We start from the raw sequence: 22,419 nt of genomic DNA on the forward strand, positions 1-22,419 counted from the left end.
AGCAGTCGCATGGAGACAAAAGTAGCCGTGGGAGCGAAAGTCTCATTGAAGTCTTTCCCGGCTATCTGTTTAAATCCTTTAGCTACATAACGCGCTTTGTGCCGCCTCGTTGTCCCATCGTCCCCTGATTTCTTCGCAAACACCCATCTCCCATCTAGTGGTTTTACTCCTTCTGGCATCCGGCGTGACACCCAAACATCCATTTGGAGCAGATTAGATAGCTCTTCAGTAATAGCATTGGCCCAAGATACTTTGTCCGGTGACTTCATTGCCTGTCTATATGTTTTAGGAATATCTACCCCATAAAAACTGCAGGATTGCAGGACAGCATCAACTAGCAGTTCCTGGTTATCGAACTCCACTTCATTGACGAAGTTACCTAACTCGATTTGTCGGGCTATGAACTCTAAAGACATCTTGTTTTCTGGAGATGAAGGATTTGCCGGTGCAGACACCGGGACTTTCGGAAGAGTCACCCTTGGAACACTATTGACAAAGCGAACCATGGCCGAGGAAACAAATTTGTTTGTATCCGGTAGATAGAACAGCCAACCCTTGCTGCTTTCGAGGTGAGCTACTACGTAGGCTTCATAAGCTTGATCATCCAGTTTATTCTGCTTTTCTACCGGTATGTGAACAAAAGCCTTAGAGCCAAAAATCCTGAAGGTGTTGAAATTTGGAGCCCTGTCAAACATAGCTTCAAAAGGTGTTTTCCCTTTACTCGCTTTGTTCGGGACACGGTTCAAAATATGGTTCGCCCAAAGAAAAGCATAGCTCCAAAATGTCTTTGGTAGCTGACTGTCACTCAACACCGTGCGTCCCATGTCGGCTACTGTCCTATTAAAACGTTCTACTACTCCGTTCTGGTAGTGATGGTACGGTAAAGATCTTTCCGCTATGATTCCCTTGTCTGACAGGAAGGTATTGAACGCTTTATTGGCAAACTCGCCACCGTTATCGCTCCGCAGTATTTTCACAACATCCCCAGTCTGCTTTTCTAGTTTACGGATAATGTCCATAAGTACTAGGTTAGCGTTGGATTTCGCCTTCAGACTTTTCACATAAGAATAACCCGTGGCTACATCTCTGAGGGTCAAGAGATACTTTGCCCCATCAACCGCTTCTACTGGGAAAGGCCCCATCAAGTCGGTACACAGTATCTCAAGGCGAGCCGGAGCTCTCATAGTGCTGGTTAAAGGATTGAGGCTTGTGCTTTTAGTGATAGCACAAATCGGGCAGTGGATCTTCCCTGGTGGCAGATCTGATGGTAGTCCAAATCCTAGGCGTTGTTTGATGAGAGATTTAATTTTTCTCAGGCTGACATGCCCGAAAATGCGATGCCAAAAAAGTAGAACTTTCTCAGACTCGGTGAGCGATTCAGGCTTCCACGATGATGGATAAATCCGTTCAAAAGGTGTAATGAACGGGTCGTTGGGTGAAGACGCTAGGAATTCACCACTATTGGGCTTAGATAGAACTGAGACTTCATTTGATATACCAGCAGGAACAGAAGAGACAGCACTAGATTTGTCCAAGGAAACGGACTCAGGCAGGATTGGCCCGGTAGAAACAGGAGTAGAAGAGACACAGGGAAGGGGAACATGAGTCATCGAAGCAGAAGGTAAGACCGGAAAGGAAGGCGCCTTTGTGTTTCGGACCAACGGGAAAGGTATGCACCAGCGGTTCTTGGCGCGTTCGAACTCGCAGCAGAAAACCAAACGACCACACTTGTCATATATCTCAAAAGCATCTGAGGACATGTTGAACTGAAAGGTCCAGTCAGCGTTCCGGAGGGCCGCTAAGGAGATAAGGGTAGAACTTGCACGCTCACAATACAAAACCCCTTTTACGGGTATGATTGTCCCTCCTGGCCCTCGGAATAGCAGGTCTCCGACGCCAGATATGAAGGCCCCGGAGCCTGAAGTAGGTCTAATTCGGCTGTCATAGCCCCAAAATCAGCTTCCGCGATCCCATCTGGAAGTCCTTCGACAGACGCCTCCTTCGCAGTTGCCCCACCCCCTTTCTGGTTGTCGAACTTCTGGCGGTTGTATTGTTGGTTCGGTCTCTGAGACTGGCCAGTGTGGGGGCGATAAGAGTCGGCGGGGCGATATGTTGAGGTTGGAGGCGCTTGGAAGGGGGGCTGATGTTGATTTGTCGCGGGGGGTCAGGGCATCGCTTGTTGAGGAAAGTATGTCATTGGACCATACTGGGGTCGGCTTTGGAATTGTTGGAAGGTCGAGCCGAACTGTCCCTGTTGGAACGGAAAACCTGCGGGAGGATAAAACGCACCGATCATTGGCATGAACGGGGTTTGCGGCGCAAGAGCGCGAGTCGGGGCGGCTGGTTGATAGGACAGAGCTCCTGGTCCACGTTGCCGTCGATTGACTGGTGTGGAACGAGATCAAGTAGGGCATTCTCTCAAATAGTGAGACGCATCACCACAGCTCCAGCAGCGATTCGCTGTGACACTGTAAAAACGCAAAGCTTCGGCCCAATCGACTTCAGGGATGTCGGCCAGGAAAGCTTCTTGATCAAACGGTGGAAGATCGGCGCTCGACTGAAGAAGAGCCGGGGAATGAGAGATTGTGGAGCTTTGGCGTCCCGGTGTCCGAGTATGATCGTCCTGCAGTTTGCAGGCCGACAAAATCTGAACCATCTTGTCAAACGTGGGGATGGTGTTTTCCGGCGTCTTCTGGAGTTCAAGTTCGACTCGGCGATCGAAATCGAGCCCGAGTGGAGTGTCCCTGCTGATGCTTGCTTGGAGTATGAAACCCATAAAAATATCAGCTGTGAGATTAACTTTGAGGTTGCGCCACTCGGTTGCCAGGTCTTTCAGCTTGGATGCCACCCCGACGGACGTCGGATTCTCACTGTTCTTGAATTCGATAAACCGGTAGAAGACGTCCAATTGAGCCGCTCTACTGATGGTCTTGAATTTTTTAAACATCAGTTCATACATATCGAAACTGCTTGCAGCGTTGTGGACATCGGATTTGAGACTGTTGTGTATCATCGCCAAGAAGATAGCTCTGCCTATTTTCTCAAGGACCGAGTTCGAGTTCCGCTGAACAAAGAAATCCTTGTTGTTGAGGTGGATTCCTCCTTTTTCGCCTAGTTCTCGGTGCCAGACCTCGAAGTTCGATCCGTCCGGTGCAAGGATGATATCGTCCGGAATCTTCGAAGTAGCCGAAAGAATGGCTTGTCCAACAATTTTGGACTCTTCCAGCTGGGCCTTGGCTTCGGCCAGGTCAGCCGCTCGTTTCGCCGCTGTAAGATGGGGTGGTGGATCCATTGTCGGCGGACGGATGATCGATGTGGGAGGGGAGTTTGGGATGATCGGTTGGGTCGGAGGATGAGGCGATTCGGGGGAACTTTGTTGTGGAGAAGTTTGTCGGAAAGAAGCGGGAGGAGGATGATGGGGGGAAGGTGGAGAAGGTGGGACTGTGATGTTGGGAGGTGAGATGTCTTCGGATGAGAGTAGATGAGGTGATGCGAGGGAGGGAGGAGGGGGAGCAGGAGGGGAGGGAGGCGGGGGAAAAAGTGGAGCACGGAAGGTTGATCTAGGAAGGGGAGCGAAATGTCGTTCGGTGAAAACCGGTTCCGCGGGATTCGATTCGAGTGTCGGCAGTTGAGGTAGTTCAGGATAGTATTGATTCCTGGGTGTTGCCGGTCTTGCTTGTTGCCAGCCGCCCGGAATCCGCCGATTGATCGCAGCTGTTTCGTTGCCCGGGGAGTTGTTGGCGTCAGCAATATCTCCAGGAGGTCCAAAAATTCGGGCGAGGGCGTGTGGTGTGTTCTGAATGGATGCAGTGACTGCGTCGATCAAAGCTTGTCCGTCGAGTTCTTGAATCGATTGGTTGGACCAGGTCGATGAGTTAGATGATCGTCGTCCAGTTCTTGAGTGATTGCCGAGTTGATTGGGTCCAGACATAAACCAAGGAGGAGATACCGGGAGTTCGGGTGATCGATGGAGAGACAGACAACCGGTGATTACTTACCGACTATTTGAGTTCCAAATTTTTTTTTTTTTTTACGAGAGGAGTAGAGAAACTTCCACAGCAAACCACGTCGAGCCTTTACTCCTGCCAAGGAGTAAAATTTCACAGTTTTGGCGTACTGCTTCGCTACGACCACGCTTGTGCTTCTAGAGACTCAGGGATAGATAGTGGGGAAACGGAAGAAACTCAGATAATCGATAAACAACCACCGACTGTCGCCAAACCGGCGATCGAGAGATTGAAGATGAAAATGTTGAAGACCGAGACCCGGGACGATTACACCCTGCTCTGGGATACCCGTAGAAGTAAGCGAAAAAGATAGATAGTCGATGAAAATATTTGGTCGATTACACTCTATGCTGAGTTACCAAGATAGCGATACGCAGATGAAGGAAAAAAAATGAGTAACGCAGGCTCATAACCTGAAGTGACTGAAACGATGAATATGTAAATTCAGAGAGAGGAACAAGCTCTGCAGCTTGTTCCCGAGTCCAAAACATGGTCTCGAGGGCGGGCGAGTGTCACTACATGTAACCTAACAGGTTAGGTTACAACAAAACAAGTTGAAAAAACACAAGTTTTTCTTGCAACCTTAATTCTTTTTTTCAGTGAAAGGTGAATACATAGACAGAAAGCAAGAATGGAACATGAAAAGAATGATAATAAATGAAAAAAAATGTGACCCAAAAAAGGTTTGGCTTGGTGGGTAGACAATCTGCAGTCAAAATGGGGACATTACAGTGCCAGAATGCCAGGTATGCTGATGAATGACTCACTCCACACATCATTTAAACCACATAGAATCAATCTTTTTCTATTTTTTTACTTATAATCATCCATTTCAGATCTCATACTATCATTCCTCAACATTCAATTTTTTTTGAGAAATTTATTCCATTTTTTGGTTTTTGTTGTTTAATTTTTGTAAATTACATAACTTGATTTTTGTTTTTGTTTTTTTCATATTTGTGTTTTGAAGACTATTTTGAACCATCTCACCAATACTAGTGACTTGAGGATGGTTGGTTGAGTTTCTATGGTCCAAAAATGGTGTGGTGTATGCAATTGTCTACCCACTGTACTGTGGAAACTGCTGCCGGGTGTTGGTGCGCTTGGCTTGCTTGGTCAGAGCAGAGAAAACTTGGAGAACTCTGTGTTTGAATCTTCTGGTGTCTGATCAATCAGATCGGATCTTCGTGCAATGGCCTTTGCACACAGCAATGGAACAAATGTTTACATATTGGTGGGCGGCGGCTTCGGCCCTGGGCCTTCTCCCCTCGCAGAATCTCCGCGGCTCTTAATCAGGAGAGGTTGATGGGTGGTCACTGGTTTTTACTTTTTTGGCGAGGAGAGAACCTTCAAGATGCACACACCTGTTTGCTCCAATCTCCCCATATTCCGATCTCCATAAAATATCGAGCGCCATCGCTAGGTTATGGCTGCACTTACGCAGGATCTGGTGGATTTTGTGACGAGCCTGCCGCCATCCGTCAACCCTTATGAAGCAACAGCTGAGAAGGTCAAGCAGGAAACCAAAGTAAGTACCAACACCCTTCGACTGTGGTTTGGACTACGTCGATGCTGAACTCTTTTTCTGGACAGATGGCCCAGCCTGTTCTGTGGGGACTAGTTCTCCGAAGGATCACAACTTTCCTTTTCTTTACGTTAGTCCAGCTTGCGCCTCACGAACAAATCGGACCGAGCATGAAGGTTAAGATTCCTTCTTCTTATAATTTGTCTAACCCATCTTACAATACCACAGATTTTTCTGCCAAGCCGTAGTTGTTCTTATATTGAGAAAAAAGGCGAAGCAATTAAAATTTTTCAGGTATAACAAACGTCAGTATGATTTCAATTTAAGGATATGTTATATCACGGTATTCGAAAATTAGATGATACGGATGCTGATTTATCTTCTGCCTCAAAAAAACAGTCGGTTTGATCCATGTTGAGGTGCTGAATGAAATGGTGCTTTTGATGCTCATATTTTCTCTCTGTAAGTATTACTTCGTGTTGCCAGTGTATTCCTATTTATGGGTTTTTCTTCTTCTTGTCGACCAGCCGATTCATTGATGAATATTTGGACGTATTCCTTCTGGTGCGATTCGAATCAGTGGCTTGGATCGATTTGATCACTCAAGAATTCGTTGAATTAAGGCTCGTACGGTTTTCGAGGAAGATCGTGTTGCACACGTGCAAGTTCCCCGTTGCGGCGATTGTTTGTTGGTGAGTAACGCTGGCATTTTGCTCTTCCATATGCCTGTTCATTTTGACCGGACATGATGACTGACTGGGAAAACCTACGGGCAGGCGTAAGTGCTTACAGCTTTCACTTGATTAGCAGCATCTCAAAGAAAACTGCCAAGCAGTGGGTTGTTCATTCAAGTCGGCTTACTTCTTAAACAAACGAAAAAAGTGTTCTTATGGATCTTAGGCATCGAAACAGCGCTGAACCTCAGCTCATTGGGAGCGCGAGCGCGAGCAGGAGCTTCAATCAAACTTTCGCCTCTGCGGCGTTTTGCCTTAAACGGTTTACTGGTGACCGTGATTGTCGTACCTGGCGGTGTGTGGTTTTTTATTCATCAGTATCTTGCCGAGCATAATTCTTAACATACTGGTTCTTGTATTCTACCCGTAATGAACATCGACCAGCATTACTTTTGTGGATCTCTATCCTGGCCGCATTCAATCTAAGTGCCATTGAATCTACTACCAGGAAAATCGTCGTGGCTCTGCTCCAAAACGCACCAAGCTACCGACCCGAAACCTACAACTATTTGAGTGTGGTTGAAATCTTAAAGCCTATGGAAACAGTCTCAGATAACATTGTAAGTGGTTGTTCTCGTGGAGCATTTTCCGGCGGTTTAGACGGTTTTCGAGCCCCCTCTTCGCTGATTACCGGACTAACTCATTCTGTAGAAACGTCTTACTTACTTGACCCGGTTTATGCTTTTGCTTTATTTGGTGCAACATTCGTTGATAGCAGTCGTAAGTGATTTCTTGAAAAGTGTTCTCTGCAAATGGCATGGAATAATGACAAAGCTAAAAACGCACCTCGTCTAGTTTTATCTCCCCACCTGGGTCATCGTCTTACGGGGCCTCAGAAAGCAAACTGTTCCTGAACAACTCCAGGGAGGGGCTTCTTTACAGATCTCGAGCCATGTCAGTAATACAGATAAGGTAAGAAAGCGGCTCATGAAACACGCCTTTTTGATTTACTTTCAAGAGATTTTATATTGCCCGCCGCTCGTGTACATGGTCAGCAGTTTTCCTCCTTAATCAAGCTCAACTCATTAACATCAAATTCGACGAAGATCTTAAATCAGACTGCTCAATCTTCAAATTACCACCCAAGTTATGCGCTCCGACCCCAAAAGTCTCGCATTTCAATGATCCGACGTTTGTTTTGGTAGAGCAAGTGGTGCGTTCTCGTCACTGTCCTCCTTCGTTAAGCTCTATTCTTAGCATTGTGGTTGCCTCCAGTTTAATCACGGGCCTACAGCCCTTATAGGCAACGTGTCAGTTTCTCCTTCTTTTTTCTTTTGGGATGGTAAGTTTTGCAGCTTGGAAGAACTGATCAAAGAGCTACGCAATAACTTTCAGTATAATGGCTTTCCTCATCCAAAATGCGCTGTACAGTGCTAAAAAGGCCACTGATGTCCGTAATGTCGAGGCAGATGCCGCTCAGAATGTGGTACTTGAAAGGGGAAAAGCAGATGAAAAGAGACAATCGTTTTCTTCCTAGGTATGTGGATCATTCCAAATTTGTGTTGAAAATAAAACTATACTAAATCTTTACAAGTTCACCGCGTTGTTTCTTCTTGAATCCGATCGCAGGTCAAGTTGAAACAACACATTCGTCGAATCATTAACATGTAATCTCAAAATCTCCCCCAGCTCTAAAGCTAGTACTGTTTGTATGATGGCCGGAATGTCTCTGGTTATGGAAGAGGCACACATCTTGGAGACTGCTAACATATGTTCTTCAGAGCTTTTATTTGTTCATTTTGTTGTTCAAAATTGTAATCATGTGTTTTTTCTTATCAGCTTCCGCTGAGGACTCTCAGACGAGTATTATCCATGTTTTTCTGGCTGACTGCCGCAGCCCACTGTGGATTGAAGCAGAGAACTTTTCTGCGGTTTGAATAGCCTCATTGCCGTGTTCCTGGGCCGGTCCTACAGATCACATCTAGACAAAATCTCTTCAATCTCTATGAAAACAAACGCACATTATGAACGTTGAATGGTGATGCTTTTTTTGTGCGCTGCGAGCACAGGAAGGGAGTTGTGTTGAGTTGAGATTGTGCGGAGAGATTATTTGGAGAGGGTTATAATAGGGTGAAACACTGCGCTATGCGCCATTTTTCTCTATCTCCAAAAATGAAAACCAAGATAAAAGAATTTTATGAATATTTTTTGATATTATTGCTCCTCCCACACCCAAGGAGCCACTCCGATTTTTCAGCTTCTGTTTACTGCACTTGGAAATCCTCAAATACATGAATTAAGAGAGATTTTGCATTAAGAAATATATCGGTGGGGCTCTAACTTGAGACAAGTCCCTCGAGGACGCTCCAGCTGTACTGTAGGACGCAGGCTCATTGTCCAGTTGCAAGCGGCCTCCGGCGGGCGTGGTCTGCTCCGGCGACTGGAGCCTGCCGGTGTCTCCGTTGTCGCGCCCAGGAGGCGTCGGTGCGCTTGGGATACTTGGTCAGAGTGGAGAAAATCTGGATGTCTGATGAGATCGGATTTTGGTGCAGAGGCCTTCAATCCGAACTTGTCAAAGTCCGCGTTCCTGCTGCGGCACTTTTGGCCGGTCGAGATGTGTATGTAGCACTGCGATCTCTCCCGCAGGGAGAGGACTTGTGACTAAGCAGGAAATCTGGCTTGACAGGATCTCCTTGCTTTGGTGGTGGAGGATGTATTTCCCTCATAACTTCATCACCACCAACCTAGATGTTTCTCAGTTCTCATGGTTTGTTCCCCGGCATCTTGCCGTAATTTCCATCAACTCAAAATTTGAAAATCCATTTTCATGACGTAGGTATATTTTTTTCAAAAGCTTGGATTTCGGAGGTTTGGATTTGCAGAATTGGTCAGTAAGTCATAAACCCATGACCTTACCGAAGCCTGTTTTTTTCATCGAACTCCTCTTTTTTTATATCCGCTTCATATCGCCGCCGATCACTGATTGCATCCCCCCATCTTTTCGCATACATCGACCTTTAACGCATTCCCTCAACACCTCATCACAACAATGGATCCGGATCCAACAAAAAAGAAAACCATCCGGTCGCAAGAGTCAAAACTACGCTCCATTTGCGATCTCATCGACGATCTCGACCTTACCCCCAAGCAATTCCTCGCCGCCTTCTTGACCAGCAACAACATGTCGATGGCCTTCCAACGACGATACTGGGGAACTAAAACGGGCTGGCCGTCTACGCTATTGCTTCTCCATACAATGCGCGATGTTATTTACAGACAAGACGATGGCAAAGATCACTGGGAAAGTTTTATTCTTGAAGAGGTACGTTTGTTTGAATTATTTTGACAAATATCGACTCCACTTCTGAGCCTCTTCCAAAAAAAAAAAACAGGCAACAAAGATTACGATCGCTCAGAGACCGCCGAGTGGTGCTTTCCCGCAGGGTGCATATCACAACACTCGCACAGTATCTGAAGAGCATTTCTCATCGGAGGCAAAGGAGCGTATCGACTTCACGGAAGATGGAAGATTTAATTGTTGTATCCTTTTTTATTTTCTTACTCCGCTGTCGATCCCTTCCGATCTCTGTAAGCTTAATGAAATCAGTATGGCATTGATCCTGAATGCTGAGAGGTCCGAGCGAGCTTTTGATTGTCGTGAAAACAATACTGTTAAAGCTCAATCGGACCCAAGGATTGCATTTATTTCAAAAATTTATACTGTACATACAAAAAAAGATGAGAGAAAATGGAGGGGATGGAATGATAGCCAGGAAGCCAGCGCTTCATGGAGGTAGGCTGGAATTTGGTGGCAAGTGAATGTTTATTTTTGAAGTAAGATGCAAAGAAAACTACGGTTCCAAGTGAGATCCTGTCACGCGAGGCTCTGCTTGTTAGGCATAAGCCCCGCTTGCACTTCGTGCTCGCGGGCTTTGTTACATACGCTCGCCTTCAATCCATGCGGATGGGCGGCGGCTTGGGTCTGGGCGCTTCTCCCGCTGCAGCGGGTCTTTGTGTTCAGTTGTGGCGAGGAGATACACTTGTTCTCTTTCCGCTGTCGATGTTCTCTGTCGCCTGTGGAAGGCAGCTTGTATACATATCGGCCGCGGAGGTACCACTTGCAGGACAGCTTCGGGCGGTACATAGTTTGAGCACACGCCGCTCGGGAGTGAGCTACTTAAATCGATGGGGCCCCCAGAGTAGCAGCCATCGACCATGAACATCTCCAGAGCAGCCAGACCACTCATCTGCCGGCCACCCCCAGCCAGACAGCAACGACCCCTCCACGCAACCGCACACCCTCAGCAGAAAACGAACAGCGACCAGAAAACCACCGACTCCGACCACCGCACCAGAGGATATGTCACCCAGTCCCAGCCAGCACCAGCCAAGATCCTCAACGGGCCAGTCCATCCACTCACGCCCCCAGAACCACCACCACGGCCAACACCCCCCAGAAAACCCACCGAAAAACCAGAACAGATCCCCCAGCTGACCATCAAACACGACTTCGAGCAGAAAACACTCAAGATCAACGCCAAGCCCTTCGGCATCGCCAACCTCTCGATCCCCTACCTCTGGCTCAGAGACGCCTGCCAGGAAGCCCATTCGATCGACCCCTCCACCAAACAGAAGCTGTTCAAGACCACCGACATCCCCCTCGACATCCATCCCATCAAAACCACCATCATCAACAACAGCAACCCCAACACCAACAGTCCTCCGCAAATACTCATCCAATGGTCGCACTCTCTCGACCCGCTAGATCCGAAGGAACCCCAACTCAGCCGCTTCGACCTCAGCTTCCTCAAAGACTTGGATCAGCCGCGCAGATGGCAGGACGAGCGCCAGAAAACGGGCCTCTTGAGGCCCACCCTGTGGTTCCCGAAGCCGGCCTCGAGAGACAAGGCGAAGAAGAACAGGAAGAGCAGGATCGACGAGCTGGCGGAGGCCGGCGAGCTGTCGGTGGACTACCAGGCGTTCGCCGAAGACGTCGGCGTCCAGAAGATGGCCCTCGAAAGACTCAACTCCTTGGGACTGCTCTTCTTCCACAACCTCGATCGCCCCGCCCCCGACCAGCACGAGTTCGAGCTCGCTAGACTCATCAGCTCCGCCGGGCTCGACATCAGACGCACCTTCTACGGCGATCTCTGGGACGTCGTCAGTCGGGGCCAAGCGGCCAAGAACGTCGCCAACACCAACCTGGCGCTAGACTTCCACATGGACTTGGTGTCAGTCCCTCCCTCTCTCTCTCTCTCTGACTATGAGAAAAAAAAAAAAAAGACATCTGAAATTGGCGGGGAAAGAGCAGACATTTCGAGAACCCGCCCCGGTTCCAGTTCCTCCATTGTCTGAAGAACGAGGTGATCGGGGGCCGGTCGGGCTTCCTGGATGCGTATACGGCAGCGATGGAGCTCCTGACACGGGACCCGGAGGCGTTCCGGACGCTGGCGCGGGCGCCGATCGGCTTCGAGTACATCAACGACAGCCACCACACCTATTTCGATCGGCCGACGATCGAGCTGAAGCCGCATGCGTCCATCGACGCCCTCATCCGTCGTCCGCACGAGCTGCTCGACAGTCTGGTGGCCGTCAACTATGCGCCCCCCTTCCAGGCCCCCTTCCGCCTCCACTCGCGCCCAGACTCCCTCCGCGCTGTCGTCGCCGCACTCAAGTCTTTTGTCGAGCTCTTCCATGCCGACTCCCGCGCGTTCGAAATCGGCCTCCTGCCCGGCCAGGCCGTCGCCTTCGACAACCGCCGCATCCTCCACTCCCGCACCGCTTTCCTGCCCGATCCTGCCCGGACCAGTCAGCCCTCGGACGGGCCTGAAGGGACCCACGTCCACCGTTGGCTCAAAGGGTCCGTCCTCCTCTCTTCACTCTTTCTACCCGCGCAGGCTGGGGCATCCATCTTAATCAACCACCCTGCTGGCTTGCTCCTTAGTGCTTATGTCGATGGCGACTCCGTCTGGGATAGAATCCGAGTCTTGAATTCGTAACCTTTCCTTTCCCCTTTTTGATAAAGACTATCGTCCCATCTCTCTCTCTCTCTCTCGTCAGCGGTCGGGTCCTTCCATCACTACTCTGCATATCTTTTTTGGAGGAGAGGTTTCTCATCGTTTATCAATTGTTGGTTCTCCATTGGATCACTTTCCACCATCATAGTCATCATCATCATTTTGTTTTTTGTAACAATTCAGGACAAAGTTAGTCAGGGTGTATATATATAGGAGGTATCGCATGAATACTTGGAACTTAACCTCAGCTTTCTCTTCCTTTTCCGTGCTGATTTTTTGTGTGTCCATTACGTATATGTAAATTGTGCTATTTTTTGGTAATCATAAGAGGAGCATACAAGTTAAGCGGTCATGTACACAGAATCTGATTTGTCCATTTAGACAGATAGTCCAGATAATAGCAAAAAGCATAAATCACACATGCCATAAAGATATATTTAATCTGCAGTTTTAATCTGGTTTGTTAAACTATGTAAACTCGTCACTTCCGAATGAGTCGTATCCTTTGTTTCTCTTTCAAGCTTGACATAAGAAGATAACCTCTCGATGGCTACATTGGAATGGGCTGCTGATGCTCTAGTAGTATACAAGGTGTTCTGAATCAACAGAGCCAAGATTCTGCAAAGGGTCATAACACAATCAGAATTCCCGCTGTCAAACCGACCTTTTCTTTTTATTCGCCAGAATATTCTTTCTGTACTTACATGTTTCCGATGATTGCGGTGTGCACGTGGGTGCCCTGGAAGAAAACAGCGGGTTAGAGAGCAATCAAAAAATGGGTAAGGTGGGTTGTTCAGGACGTGCCAGTTGTTCCAGAATCATCCAGGTGGTGTTATTGAAGAATGAGGTTCCCTTGTAAGTCAGCTAAGAAATTTTATTGAAAAGAACAATTGAATGGCTTGCAACTTCCACGGAATGATTTTTTTCTTCTTCTTCATTGTTTTTGGAGGCAAGTGTAGAACCACATACCATGTAACAGAGCAGCGGGCAATACAAGATGGTGTCCAAGTAGAGCAAACATGAGTGTTTGATGAGCCTCTGTCTCACGCGTTCGAGCTCTGCCCTTTCCCGTGCAGGCCCATCATTCATCAGCTTCATCGTCGGCGTCTGGTACTTCAGCATCTCGCTGTCGTCCGAATATCTTGCACTCGATGGAGGTGCTGTTTGCTTGCGAAGACCCCGGAGGGCAAGGATCGATGTGGGCAGGTAGAGCTGAAGGAAACACAGGTTTTTTTTCGCTGTTAGTTGATATTTATATTCCATCCTCGGCGAGTTCCTGAAGAAAGAGAATTTGGGAAGCCTTTATGCTAAGGACTACGCACGGCTGTGGCTACAAGCTGAAGGACTAAATATACCAATAGCATGAGTTTGGCATCCCGCGCGAGAGTTTTCTGTGTAGGAAAAAGGGAGGAATGCTTGGTCAATGTCACTCTTGCGTTGGGAGTATGGGCGAAACAAGCGATGGCCCAGTTCTAGCACCGCCGATGTGATGGAAGTCGGGCTTAACAGTGTGGACGGCAAAGACTTGTCCGGGCTTCAAGATCTCGAACAGACTCATGACGGTGTATGTTTCAGGTCGATAGGATGGGGCCGCCTCATGAAGGCCTGTCAGGATCTCCTTGGAAGCTATCTCTATTGCTTGCATGTCCAAGGCGGTCCGGATAGAAACCCACAATACGAAAGCTGTGAACACACCAGATATCGTCCAACAATGTTCCTCAGTTTTTCTTTACTCGTGGAACATTCTTGGACGACGAGGAGGACTACGGCAACGTACCACCTGGCCCAATCACGACTGCCAACATCAAGCCGTTCACTATGCACCGAACCCAGAGTGGAAGTTTGATGGATACTCCGGCTCGCGCTCGTGCTCTGAACGAGGTGTACGCCATTGTCGCCTCGATAGCACAGATCCACAAGAAGACTTCAACCCAGAATACCATTGAGCTCCAACGTGACGCATCGGCGGGAAAAATCCAAGGAGAACTTACGCCTGAATGACAGAGGGAACAACGAGTTCAGTGACTATAGTGAGAAGTCTGGACCAGACGGAAGGAGTCGACGACACCACGTACCAACAAACAGCCGCTGTAATGGTGAACTTCGATGTGCGCAGAACCAGCTTGCTGGAAAATTTGATCAGATCTAGTTCGACGAATTCTTGTGTTACTAGATCAACAACGGCAACTGTCAAAGCACATCAAAGCAGTACGTCCCATCTAGAATGAGTGAGGCATCCGAACCAATATATAATGTTAATCCAAAACTTCAAGAAAATTTAACTTGCCTGTTGAAAACATTAGCATAAAAAGCACAATCTCATTGAGGACCTCGACATGAATCAAGCCAACTGTTTTATGAGAGAGATAGTCGAGACCAAATCGGATTATGATTGTTGCTCATAAGCTTCGTTTTAATTTATTTCTAAGCTCGGTTGAACTGACGTTTGTTAAATCTGAAAAATTTCAACTTGTTTGCTTTCTTCCTCAGCCATAAGACAGCTATACATTGGCCACATAATCTTTCAGAAGATGGGGTCGGGGAAGAACAAATGCCAGAAGAAACAATCCATGAAGAAATAATGTGAGTGCAGTGATTGCGTATTACTGAACGTAGTTTGGTCAGTCGACTGACATGCAGAACTGGACTGTTATGATTCGTCGAAGAATACGACCCCATAGAGGAGGCGTGGGTACCTGATCAGCAGTAAAAGTGTCAACTTGGGGTGGAATAAATAGACATATCTATATGTTTTGCGCCGGATTTTAGAGATCGTCACCGCCCGACCTACTTGGGTTAGATGCCTAATTTCTTCAGCCACTGCCTTATACGGATTGACTGAAAGTGGCAAGCCAAGTACGAACTTGAATATTTCTGCGGTCGGGTCAGCCATGATGTGGCTTTTCAAAAGAAAGGAAACAAAAATCTGTGTGTGTGAAGGTTGGGAAAAGAAAGCAGACAGTGGGGTGCCGCTAGTCGCTACTATTATAGGCCACAGAAGCCGGCCAACTGCTTCGGATAGCAATGCCCATCCATCCTTGGAAAGGTCAAAGGTTTGGGCCGGTGTTGCGACGACTCGTAGCAGTTGGGACTCCCAAGTCGTGCGATTGCTTCCGTGGTGTATCCGATCTTGGGGTGCGGGAATGGGAACCCAAAGGGGGAGTGCCCTTCGTTCACTTCCTGTCTGTGTGCTTGAAGTTTCGAGGGAACTTCAGAGTGCAAAGGAGACAATGCGCGCTCTGGGGAAGTCTCTGGGCGTAGGCAATAGGGCAAGCTCTAGACTTCTCACATAACCGCAAAAATAGGCCATGTTGATTGAGGAGTGCTTCTGGGGAGTTTACATCTAAAGCAGGGACGGCGAGGAGCCAACGCGCAGTCGGACGCTATCCATGCTTGTCACAGGGAAGTCACAAGTGCGACATGAGGATCGAGATATCCCCATCCTCCATCAATTGCTTCCACTTCTGACTCATTATCAGATTATAATTTATACTTGCTGATGATGGTGCGGGGTTGAAGCCCAGTGCCCCGGGCTATCATATTTATTGGTTGTGAGCTCAACAAACAATCTGAGAATTACGGCTGCCTGTGGTAATTTTTTGTTTTGGATTCCAATGTTCAGAGTGTTGGCAGCTTTGAATGAGAAAACTTATATCAAAACTGAGTGCTAAAGAGTGCTAAATTGATGCGTATTATTCAGAACTTTCTATAAACTAAAAGATACAGTATTAAATATGTGCTTTCCCCTGCATCCTGACCACTGACATCCAATATCGGATAAATTTTCGAGTAACTTTCTTTTCTTCAGTTATCCTTGATGCACATCGTGGATCAGGATGGCGATACCCACAAGTAAAAGTGTGGTCAATGGCCTGAGTGAGATGTAAGATGCGGTAATTAGCATCTTCCAAAACTTGAGGAATCACTCGAACTTACGTGATAAAGACAAACGACCAAAATAGCAACCTGGAAACTAGTTTGTCCAAATCTTCATCCTGTTCTGTCGCCATTTGAGACAGTGTGATCGCGGGTGGAGCGCCGACAAGCAGTACAGTCGTCAACAAGAAAATCGGATCTGCGAAGATAGTCACCCGTGCAAATCTCGCTAAAATGTACATCAGCGGGAGCAAGATCAGTGGTGTGATCAAGTGACGCGAAATGAGAGCTAAAGCAATGGTTGTGTTGTGATGTTTAGACGGCTTTTTCGACGCAGCCTCGGACTGTGAGGCGCGTTCGATGTCTTTGACCGATTTTGTTGCATTTTGGTGCGAAGTTGATGACGAGAAGAAGGAACCTGAAGGGAGATAAATTAGCATCGATTGATCTTAGTCCCGTCAAGACAGATGAAGCACCTAAAACAACCAGCGTGATTGGAATGGATGCGTTTCCGGCTGAGTTCAGAAAACTTGACGGAACAAGAGACCATCATCAGTATTATGACCAACAATCTTGGTGAACAAGTGTCCGAGACGACATACTTTCTCAATATCTGAAGCCTGCTGAGCCAATGCTGAAGTGGGGGGATGCAAGCAATCACGATAGCCAACACAGAAGAAATCCTACAAAAAAAGAGGATGCCTGATCAGTATTGGTGCCAAGTGATCATGGGCCTCAACCTTCGCTCACAACGGCGGATTTGTAAATTTTCGGACTGTTTCAATGAAACTCATCACCCAAGTAGGAACCCGGAATCTCTGTGCGAGATTTAGTTTTTTCCATCGCTTGGCACGCTGTCCTTTAGTTGGAAGCGCCGCGGTAGCTTTTTCAGGTGCTGCTGAAGAGTTCGCCTCACCGGCTTCAGCAGGTTGATTTTCCCATATAGGCTGGAGTCGTGGTGGCTCATCAAAAAAGATTGCGACTTCGTTGAAGGCCTGCGTTTCTGGTAGGCTGTTCTGGAACTAGGTCAATATCCTCGCCGAATCCCGATGGCAATACCTGCGCAAGATTGTGTACTACTTACGGCAATGGCCCATGGTGGTACGACTTTCTGCGTTCTTTATAGGTGTCGCCAGAGACATCACATCTTGTGATTTCCGAATCAACACTGAAGGTAGTCGCGGAGCTCATCCTTAGAGTCCCTTTTCTCGTTCCACTTGGTCCGAGAAGATTTGAATAAGCGCCTGCAAAGGCAGTTGGATAGCTAAATCGGGCATTATTAGGTTTCGAAAGGGCCCCAAGATCCGAATCCGAGCTGAATGCAGTGGCACAACTAATTCGATAAGCCCCTTGAGTTCTAGTCGGCACCGCCAGATCAACAAATTCCGGTATCGCCCCATCCCCGATATGAGCCTCGGCATCGTTGCCTTCTGACAAAGGAAAATCGACTTTCTCGCAGTCTTTGCTGACGTAGGATTTTGTCGTCTCAGGATCTTTCTTCGCCGACGGCTGCAATAGTTTAACTCCATAAGACCATCGTAGCAGAGATCCTAAAAGCGAATAAACCGCTAGGTAGGAAAATGCTCTGCCTAATTCCTTCGTGGTTCAATGCCATCATCGGATTCCATGAGTTTCAGAACTCCCTGATAGGTTTATATTGTAAAAAAAGCATGTACTCACCTTGTCTGGGGTGTCGAGAGAATTTATCTTCAACTTATCAAGGGATAAGGACAGACTTTGAATCAGAGCAATCGGAATTGTATTGGTGTTCATGAACATTGCTCCTGCCACGGTAACATTCAGATGAAGTCTAGACAGCCTGAAAATCTTTCCCAGGCACCATGCTGATGCAAAAGAGAAGAAGGTCAGGATGGCAAAAGACGCTGGGATGACTATATCCCATATGTGAATCAGTCATTGTCGAATCACATTTACACAGGAAAAATCTCCGGCACGCACTCCATAATTCTGCCAACTTCTCGGGTGTTAAGAAGAACGCAACTTTTCCGAATACCAGAGCGGGTGTGAAAATGCCGCTGAGGGTACAGGGAACACGAAGGGGCACATCCATCAGCAAGGCACTGACGGTAGATTCAGAGGACCGAAAGACTTACATGTTCAATCGATTGAGCTGCCTTCTACATTTGTAATCAACAATTCCTCGTATTGCAGCGATGTATCCCGCAATCTGACGTGATTTTTCAGAGTTATCAATTCCATATATTGATTAGTAGGGAGTTGGCCAGTGCGAGGTGGTGCCAACTTACACAAAATGCAGCAATCTATAACAAAATGTGATTTAATCAAAACCCAAACTTGGTGACGCAAGAAGGCAAGTGGCAGGAAGCACACGTGGAAATAGGAAACCTACCTGAACTATGGAGGTGGCAACAGTTCTGCACGTAAGTCCAGGATCAGATCACCATCGCGAGGTCAGTTGGATCCAGCGATGAAATACTCGGTCGAGGTAACTTTCGAGGGAATAACTCACAACACGATCGGGATAACGTCTAGGGCCATCAGCTCCTGGCGTGAGCGGCAAGAGAGCGTCGAACGAAGAAGTCCAATGGCAATGACGATCAGTACTATTATTTGTTCATCGGATGATGGAGTTTTCCTAGAAAGATTAACCCACCCCATGAAATGTTACACAGAACCAGCAGGACTCTAGCTAGTCGTATGGCACGAGCGCAGTGAAATATTTCCTGAATCAAAGCGTCCAATAATTCAGCAGAATCACGCAAAAGACAACTCGGGGATGACTCAAGGATGGAAGCTCCGACAGGTGATGGATTGGGCCGGAACAAAATCTTATCTTCTCAGGGCGCGTGAAGTGGGCACCAATAACCCAACCATTGAAAGAGAAATCAGCAGGCGTTGAAAAACTTGTAGACATTATTTTGCAACGATTATCGAGAAAGAATATAGCTCAAGGATACACTGACGCCAGAAGTTAGAGGTGCAGAAGGCAGGCTCAGTTAATCTATGGGTATGTATTAAACGGTAAATGATAGATGATGTACATATTTAGGATGGAGCTGATGGAGGATGAGTAATGACAGTTACAAATCTTGAGTGAGGTGGAAACTATATTCCCCAATAACTTCCAGACAAGCATCTTTGACTTTTCGGTATTGATCGATTCGGGATCTGGATATTCGATATCACTGCCAGCAGACAGCAGCAGACAAGCCTTGGTTTGTGCTTGAGCGTTCCTGCATTTACGAACTTTCTCCGCGCGTCATTTGAGGAAAACGAAAAGAAAGACATCGGCCGCAATATCATAAATGGATTGATGGGCGCACCTCTCAATCTCTTGTTGAAAATTGGAAACCACAAGGCTCATGTTTTGGGCATGGGTATGCCTCACCAGGAAGGTCTTTGACCGAGCTGCAGCAATGGTCAAGAATCAGTACAATCAGCTCCATCATAAGGTGTTCATAATCTCTCATTGCATTAATTTGGCGATTTTGCACTCTCATCATCAAAGGATGCATTGGCAGGAACTCCTTATAGAGGTAAAGAGGCTTCCAGCCTACAGCGAAATCTTCATTCATACTCCTGATTGAATTCAACCCTCTTTCCTTGTAAGTCGAAGGCAAAAAAAGGCCTTGCAGGGGGCCGGGACTGGGATGACATTGGATTTCCCTGTCGTCGATTCTTATAGACTCCTAGCCTCTCCTAGCCTGCCCTGCCTGCAGGACACTTTTTTTTCTGTTGACGAGTTGTGGGATGAGATGCGATGAGCACACCTCGTTGAATATTTTTCGTTTCTTTTCCATATTACTATGAGTTGATCTACTTCGGCAGGCTGGCCGATGAGGGCCGATGGATGCCTCTCTTGTGGGTTTTCTTATGACATATATAAAAATGCTCGCCTACCGGTCTTGTAAAAAGGAAGTGTCATTTTCTTGCCGCCAGGCTGTACCTAGCTGGCCACAATTCTTGTAAATGTAAATATACGTACGGGGGTTGTGTCAGTAACCGTAGACTTTAGGGCTCGTTTAATGCAGATACTTGGAAAGGAATGCGGTCGTTCGACTTGATTCATTTGCTGAAGGGCGGAGAGGCACCCACGTCATCGCTGCTGTCTCTCCGGTCCCCCAATCACCAGATGCTGTATGATGTTTGAGTACTGTGCATTAGAGCCAATTTCTCTCAGAGGCTGCCCAACTTCAAAATACATAACACCCAAGCCATGTGCACAGTTATCATCCAATGCCTGCCAAAGTGAAAACAGATGCCGAAGTGGAGTTGCAAATGGCGGTTGATAATCTACAGAAGCGATCCCCCAGTTGCAGCGAGCTTAATAGCCTCTCGAGTCTCCGAAGGCGCTCGCACCCGGCACCCCGCGAGCACGGGAGGGACTCGTTTCAAGTTCGCGGCTGCAGGCGGTCATCCTTTTTCAATGACACGTGTAGCGGCACCACCATAGTTTTTTTTGATCCCTGTTTGCCGTTCCACGCTGGAAAATCCCCCCTGACACACCGAGCCAAACAGACAATGAAATACTTAATTCAATGAGTGTTAGTTCAGTATCTTGGTAAGATTGTGATGAGTTTGTTTGAGAAAAACGTGTTACGTGAGGGACATTGTTGTGGTGTAGCTCTGTGGGTTGAGGTCGGATTGGGCAAGGCCAGCATGTCTCAGTGGTCAAAGAAGGAACGGAGCGTAAGTGCTCAATTGAAGCGGAAAGGCTATCAGATCACTCAACAAGGAGGGACGTAGAAAGCTATCAATTTTTTATTACCTCTCAAAACAACACTTCAAGTTTAAAGCTAGTAACACAAAAGTTGCATGCCCTTGAGAAGTTGAAGCAACTTCTTTTTCAAAAAGTGAAGAATCCTTCTGCCTTGCAAACTGATTAGCTGGACGCTTCAACGAAAAATGTGGTGTGCACCTTCTTTGATTTCAGGCGGAAGTCACTTTTTCATGTTCTTCAGGTGTGAGAGTTTTGAGACTGAGGGCATGAATTCCTTGGGTATTTTTTGTCAGCTCGGCGTCGAGGATTTGATAGACGAGTCGATGGCGAGCAATGGTTGGTTTTCCGACAAACTAATGTGGTGTTTCCCGAGATGAGACAGCAGAAATAGAGAGGTAGAAGGGTGTTTAATTAAAAGAGTCAACGATTCAAAATCAGTTTGGTATTTCTTTCAATGTTTCAACCATCAAGCAATGTCTTTCAGCTTTTCTGTGATATACAAGACGAAAAAAAAAAAAAAAAACTTGCAAGAGAAGATACAACCTGGACCGAAAAATGTGTTTCTCCCGACCCACCGCCTAGGATAAATAGAAGTGTCCGAAGAAATCAGCTTCGTAGATTCAATCTCTTGAGCCGAAAACATATTGGGTTGGGGTCGAGTAATGAAAGGTAGACTAAAAAGATACCGATGTGCTGCATAGCTGCATGGTGTCGGTGTAAATGCGAGTCATTGACGATATCCAGAACTACCGGGTTCAATCGAGCGTTCAACTTGAAGAGTAGGAAAGTTGCAGACATGATTAACATCGAGTACCTCAACTATTTCGCATTGCGTTCCAATGCTACTGACCTTTTCGCGCATGGTCGTTTCGATCGGTCCAATCGTGCGGCTTGCCGAGGAAGCTTCTGACATCGTACGCGCGAACTGATTTCGCAAGTCCCGGGAGACTAACTGATGTTGCTGGACGGCGCGCGAGGTAAGTGTTCCGAGTACCTGTAAGCTTATTCTCCGGCCAATCCCGATCATTTGGTCTGTCTCCGTCGCTGTTCGAGGTACAACGGCAGCCAAAAACTGGGGAATTGTTCCGAACTTCCAAGTCCCCTCGGGTACCCTCACCCCGGCCTGACAACATCCCCGGGGCAACGCTTCACACCACCCAAACAGATGAATCTCTGCAGGCATGAAAGGAATTATTTTCTGAAGGTCATAAAAATCAAGACACACATCAAAGGCATTCAGGATTGGAGAGCATTCAAAGGGGAGCTGGTGAAAAAACCAACGTAACCAACAGCATGGAAGACTCCAAATTTCAAGATATAAAACTATGAGAGGTTCAAATAAATATTGCGGTGAGCTCTGGGGGGCTCAGAAATAAGTTTAGGGACATTCAGGGACATGTGAAATCACAGGAAGCAATAAAATTTCTCACTGGTTTGTCCTAAACCATTCAGCTATGAATAGGGAAAGAGGAGAAATGGAGTAGAATTTTGTTGATTTGATTGCAAAAAATGTGAATCAAGAACCTGATCATATTTTTGGCAGCATTGAAGCCAAAATAAAGTTGGATTATGATAAAGCTTAAAGCATATCACATTTGACTCCCTCTTAAGCAGTCCC

At 47.1% G+C, this 22,419-nt stretch overlaps 5 protein-coding genes across 5 annotated transcripts; 2 read left to right on the forward strand and 3 right to left on the reverse strand.

Annotated features, from left to right (window-relative positions):
• Positions 1 to 5,433: 5,433 nt before the first annotated feature.
• On the forward strand, positions 5,434 to 7,877 carry PtA15_11A130 (uncharacterized protein; the record flags this gene model as incomplete). Its single annotated transcript, XM_053161008.1, has 13 exons — positions 5,434 to 5,535; positions 5,601 to 5,662; positions 5,761 to 5,837; positions 5,932 to 5,994; positions 6,113 to 6,224; positions 6,458 to 6,561; positions 6,651 to 6,826; positions 6,918 to 6,986; positions 7,062 to 7,178; positions 7,354 to 7,419; positions 7,482 to 7,516; positions 7,602 to 7,692; positions 7,836 to 7,877. 13 exons carry the CDS (start codon positions 5,434 to 5,436, stop codon positions 7,875 to 7,877), a joined length of 1,116 nt encoding a protein of 371 aa, XP_053024997.1.
• A 2,544-nt stretch (positions 7,878 to 10,421) lies between these two features.
• On the forward strand, positions 10,422 to 12,205 carry PtA15_11A131 (uncharacterized protein; the record flags this gene model as incomplete). Its single annotated transcript, XM_053161009.1, has 2 exons — positions 10,422 to 11,437; positions 11,518 to 12,205. The coding sequence occupies 2 exons, from the start codon at positions 10,422 to 10,424 to the stop codon at positions 12,203 to 12,205; spliced, it is 1,704 nt and encodes a 567-aa protein (XP_053024998.1).
• A 455-nt stretch (positions 12,206 to 12,660) lies between these two features.
• On the reverse strand, positions 12,661 to 14,115 carry PtA15_11A132 (uncharacterized protein; the record flags this gene model as incomplete). Its single annotated transcript, XM_053161010.1, has 6 exons — positions 12,661 to 12,841; positions 12,928 to 12,962; positions 13,193 to 13,435; positions 13,546 to 13,614; positions 13,680 to 13,906; positions 14,001 to 14,115. The coding sequence occupies 6 exons, from the start codon at positions 14,113 to 14,115 to the stop codon at positions 12,661 to 12,663; spliced, it is 870 nt and encodes a 289-aa protein (XP_053024999.1).
• Positions 14,116 to 16,031: 1,916 nt separating this feature from the next.
• On the reverse strand, positions 16,032 to 18,619 carry PtA15_11A133 (uncharacterized protein; the record flags this gene model as incomplete). The annotated part of the gene is made up of 12 exons (XM_053161011.1): positions 16,032 to 16,095; positions 16,160 to 16,517; positions 16,586 to 16,628; positions 16,702 to 16,782; positions 16,876 to 17,110; positions 17,184 to 17,695; positions 17,780 to 17,991; positions 18,059 to 18,135; positions 18,214 to 18,287; positions 18,367 to 18,381; positions 18,471 to 18,495; positions 18,591 to 18,619. 12 exons carry the CDS (start codon positions 18,617 to 18,619, stop codon positions 16,032 to 16,034), a joined length of 1,725 nt encoding a protein of 574 aa, XP_053025000.1.
• Positions 18,620 to 21,010: 2,391 nt separating this feature from the next.
• On the reverse strand, positions 21,011 to 21,828 carry PtA15_11A134 (uncharacterized protein; the record flags this gene model as incomplete). Its single annotated transcript, XM_053161012.1, has 4 exons — positions 21,011 to 21,154; positions 21,330 to 21,379; positions 21,488 to 21,572; positions 21,652 to 21,828. 4 exons carry the CDS (start codon positions 21,826 to 21,828, stop codon positions 21,011 to 21,013), a joined length of 456 nt encoding a protein of 151 aa, XP_053025001.1.
• Between the last annotated feature and the right edge of the window lie 591 nt (positions 21,829 to 22,419).

This window comes from Puccinia triticina, chromosome 11A (genome assembly GCF_026914185.1).
Source record: "Puccinia triticina chromosome 11A, complete sequence".
Classification (NCBI taxonomy): Eukaryota; Fungi; Basidiomycota; class Pucciniomycetes; order Pucciniales; family Pucciniaceae; genus Puccinia; species Puccinia triticina.